We start from the raw sequence: 4182 nt of genomic DNA on the forward strand, positions 1-4182 counted from the left end.
AGAGAGAGAGAGAGAGAGAGAGAGATCAGATACCAAGGGGTGCTCACTGAAACTCCAGAGTGGGTTTAACACTGAGGCCCTGGCTCCTACCCCCCCCACCCCACCCCCATACATGGAGGCATCTTCCTGGATCGTAAGGTCTCTCTCCTGGGACTAGTTCCCTGCTGATGACAGTCCAGTCAACCTAGAATATCTGTCAAGAAATTCCCATTTCTGGAACAACTTGTCTACTCCTGTTTTATGCTTGACTGAACTCTGCCAGCTCTGTAGGTCCTAGAAGCACTTTACTGCCAGCGGGGACAGTGGCATTGACTCCCTGCACCCCCACACCTCTTACTGATTAGGCTTTGTTTCCTGCCAGGACATCAGGACAACTCTCACCCTGCCTCTGAGGCTCTGTCCCTCAGGCCGAGGGTCTGCCAGGAGCCAGACACCTCTGTTTACACCAATTATGCCTGTTACCATAATTACAGCCTAATGGATATTTCATAACCAAAGGAATATTAAAACGATGGTTAAAGCAGGTTAAACTTTCTTTTTTTTTTTTTTTTTTTTTTTTTTTTTTTTTTTGAGATTTCTTTCCAGCCAGGCCTGGTGTGGTGTTATTCATACTTAATTTCAGTCGGCACTCAGAAGATGGAGGCAGGTGGGGTTCTGTGAGTTTGAACACAGTCTGGTCTACATAGAGAGTTCTATTCTATGCCGGCTCTGGCTGCACAGTAAGACACTGTCGAAGAAAAAAAAAAAGGCAAGGATACAGACAGGCCCTCTCTATGTAGCCCTGACTGTCCTTTCTATGTAGACCAGGTGGGCCTCAAACTCACATAGACCCTCCCAAGTGATGGGATTAAAGGCATGTGACGCGTGTGTGTGTGTGTGTGTGTGTGTGTACGCACACACATGTTTACATGTGACTATGTGTGCCCACAATGGCCAGAGCCATTGGATTCCCAGGAGGCTGTGACCCACCCCATACCGGTGCTGGAAATTGGCCTCAGGTCGTCTGGAAGAGCAGGAAGCAGTGTACCTCTAACCCCTGAGCCCTCGCTCCAACCTAGCAAGTTAAACTTTCAGAGAGTTGAGACAAATGTTCAAAAGCAAAGCAAACCTGAAGTAGGTACTACACTACTGCGAACCAGGCCTGGCGGCTGAGACCCGCAGAGAGTCACAGGTTCAAGGCCTCTCTGGGCCTTGAAGGCTGCACTCACGTTGGCATGTGAAAGAGACATGCACAGCCCAATCGGCCTGGCCTTACCCATCCTCCTAGCCACAGGAGTCACTTCCTGTACTGACGCACTCTGGGGGACACATTAAGGTGGTCCCCAGTGTTACTTCTGTGGTAGACTAGAGCCTGGGGTGGGAGGGAAGGGGGTTCATTGTGTACCTTTCCGTATAACTAAAGTGTTCACCGCGGGCATGAATTATGTATTAAGTGTAAATAAGACTTTCTAACCTTAGAAGACTAGAAAGTAGCGTTTGCTGAAAACATGCTTGAACATGGAGAGAGTAAATGCAAAGGGGAAGATGATCCAGGGAACATGTTAGCACACAGAGCCAGGGAACACGCTAGTGCACAGAGCCAGGGAACACATTAGTGCACAAAGCCAACCGCGTCCCCTCCGCCTTTACACTCGCCCCTACCCCTATGCTTGGGTCATCGTGAATTTTGAGCAGCCAATCCCCTCATGGTCACACTGTGGGTCTGTCCACCTAGCCACCTGACAGAACACCTTCAGCCAGTCCTTTAACAAATATTAAGTCCTTATTATCTCAACGAAGCAATGTTCCCTGTACCCAGGATTCCACAGTGAAATAAACAAAACGCCCTGCAAGCAGGGAGGGGCTTTTGGTTCTACCTAGAAGACAAATGACTATCAAAAATGGTATAGGGGAAAGAAAGAAAAAAAAGAAAAAAAAAAAAAAACGCTTGGAGAGGCATGGTAGTTCCTGTTCAGAGAAAGAGTAAATTTGGTCTCGGAACTGGACTTCCAGGAGCCCAGCCCTGAGTGCCCCACCCCTACCCATCTCTGAGGACTAGGCGCTGTTCTAACCCCCCCTCAGAACACGAGGCCTTCTTGAGGCTTCCCAGGAAGTATGGACTTTGCCCATCTTCAGTTAAGAGGGCGTGGTGACCATGGAGAAAATTCAACCAGGTGAGGAGCTCTCCCACCTGCTGTGTGGCACAAACACACCCTCCTAGAGCAAGGGTCTCATGATGTCCCATTAGTCGCGCTTGGGGGTGGTGGGGGTTCAACTATAGACGGGTCCTGTTCCTTTGGAAATGCTGTGTATGCTCATGCCCAGTGTAGTGATGGTGTCTGAAGGTCTGGCTTTGGGAGTTCCGGCTGGTGGGGATCGGATCCCGCTACTGGGGGGCGGGGGAGTCATGCTCGCAGGTTTCGCAGGGTTCTACTGTTGGGGAGTCATGCCATAGGGAGTGTAACTACTGCAGGGTTGCAGCTATTGCAGGGAGGTCCTGCAATCCAGAGGTCGCGCTGGGGGTCTCGCCACAGGGGTTCTGGCCTTTGGGAGAAAGTCCTATTTGTTTGAATGGCCGCTATGCCAACCAGCATCAGGCCTCTCACCTGTCACGCTTTTCCGGACACCACCGCTTCCCTTCAGAAGTTTGGACCATTTGATCGCCCTCTTGGTTAGTATCACCAGGTACGTGGAAAAGAATTCTTCATAAGCCGCATAGTCAAAGTCTTCGGGCCTTTCAAACCCATACGGATCGATCCTACAAACAAAAAGAACCTGTTTCCCCGAACCAAGTTTCCGCGCCTGCGGGGATGCGGCTGGGGTCCAAGAGCTCTGACACCCGACACCCCTCGGTCCGCCCCTCCGTCCATCCTCGGTTCACCTTCCCTTCCTCTCTTCCTCCCCTCCTCCATCCCCTCCACTCCTCCGCCCCCTCATGCCCCTCGCTCTCCGTGGACCAGAGCGCGTCCCCCGCGCAGCATCGACCGGTTCAGACCCAGTCCGGGGAGGGCGCCCAGCACCCCGCGCGCGCGGCCTCCGCACCCACCTGGGCACCCGAGCTCGCGCCGCCTGCGCGCGCTCTGCGGGATCCATGCGGAGAAGGGCCGGGGACCGCGGGACTCACAACCACTGCAGCCCCGAGCGCTGGACCCCGGTGTGCCGCTGGCCCCGGGGCGCGCGAGTGCTTCCGGCGGGGGCGTGGCCGAGACGGGGCGGGGATGGGGGCGGAGCCAGTGGGGCGGGGCAGGGTAGAGTGGACGGAGCGGGGATGGGGTGGGGGCGGTGACGGGGATGGGAGGGCCTGGGGACCCGAACCCAGTGCACCTGCTGCAGCCTGGCACTAGGGATTTGAAAATCCATGGAGATGGAAACCTACGCCGAGGTTAGAAGGCCTGGATCCACTTTGCAGGGTTTTAAATATCCTTCAAGCCTCAGTGCCTGGCAGACTGGACTTTGGACTTCCAGCTCCGATGCTGGAAAAGGAGGTTTTTTTTTTTTTTTTCCCCACTTTGCTCTCTTGCATGTCGAAGTTGAGAACAAACGGTGGTTTTGAGGGGCACCATCTAGGGGTACTCGCTGCTCCAAACCTTGGAACCCGAGGTCTAACCTTGGAAAGAGTTGCCGCCTTACCTTCCTTCTCTCCTCGCCTGGACAAGTCCCAGCTGTGTGCTCTACTGCAGGGTCACAGTGCCGCGGTGCCGAGCTTCTTTCGTGGTCCCTGTCGCCGTCAGTTTCTTGAGATTTCAGACTCTGGGCTTGGAAACCAGTTGACTGCCTTTCTTAGCGAGGTGCCATTGGAAACCTGTGGAGAAATTTTTGGATTATGAATGCTCACCGTGCCGAGGTAAAGCATAGGGCTTTGGCGCCTTCGGCCCCTGTGGTCAGCGGTAGGGCGGATCGGACGTTGCAGAAGCACTTTTCTGCGGTGATAAGAAGGTGCTACCCACCTTCAGCTGGCTGTAGTTGGAATGACCCTCAGCTGGACTTTGGGAACTCGGACTAGTTAGAAGCTTCGAAGTACCTAACAGGAAGCGGCAGGGGTGGGGTGGGGGTGGGATTCGAATTTAGCCTGGTCCATTGGGACACTTGTATACCCCAGTGTAAATGATCCTGACCTCAGCACTGGTGGGACCGGTTCTCTCTCTCTCTCTCTCTCTCTCTCTCTCTCTCTCTCTCTCTCTCTCTCTCTCTCTCTCTCTCTCT

At 53.7% G+C, this 4182-nt stretch overlaps 1 protein-coding gene across 1 annotated transcript in view; it reads right to left on the bottom strand.

Annotated features, from left to right (window-relative positions):
* Grtp1 (growth hormone regulated TBC protein 1) overlaps window positions 1-3174 on the bottom strand; it is a 26743-nt gene extending 23569 nt beyond the window's left edge. The window contains exons 1-2 of the mRNA XM_021218639.1: window positions 3026-3174; window positions 2586-2737 (exon numbers count right to left, since the gene is read on the bottom strand). Coding sequence (XP_021074298.1) covers window positions 2586-2737; window positions 3026-3072 — 199 coding nt within the window. The 5' untranslated portion in view covers window positions 3073-3174. The remainder of the gene's footprint in view (window positions 1-2585; window positions 2738-3025) is intronic.
* Between the last annotated feature and the right edge of the window lie 1008 nt (window positions 3175-4182).

This window comes from Mus pahari, chromosome 19 (assembly GCF_900095145.1).
Source record: "Mus pahari chromosome 19, PAHARI_EIJ_v1.1, whole genome shotgun sequence".
Lineage (NCBI taxonomy): Eukaryota > Metazoa > Chordata > Mammalia > Rodentia > Muridae > Mus > Mus pahari.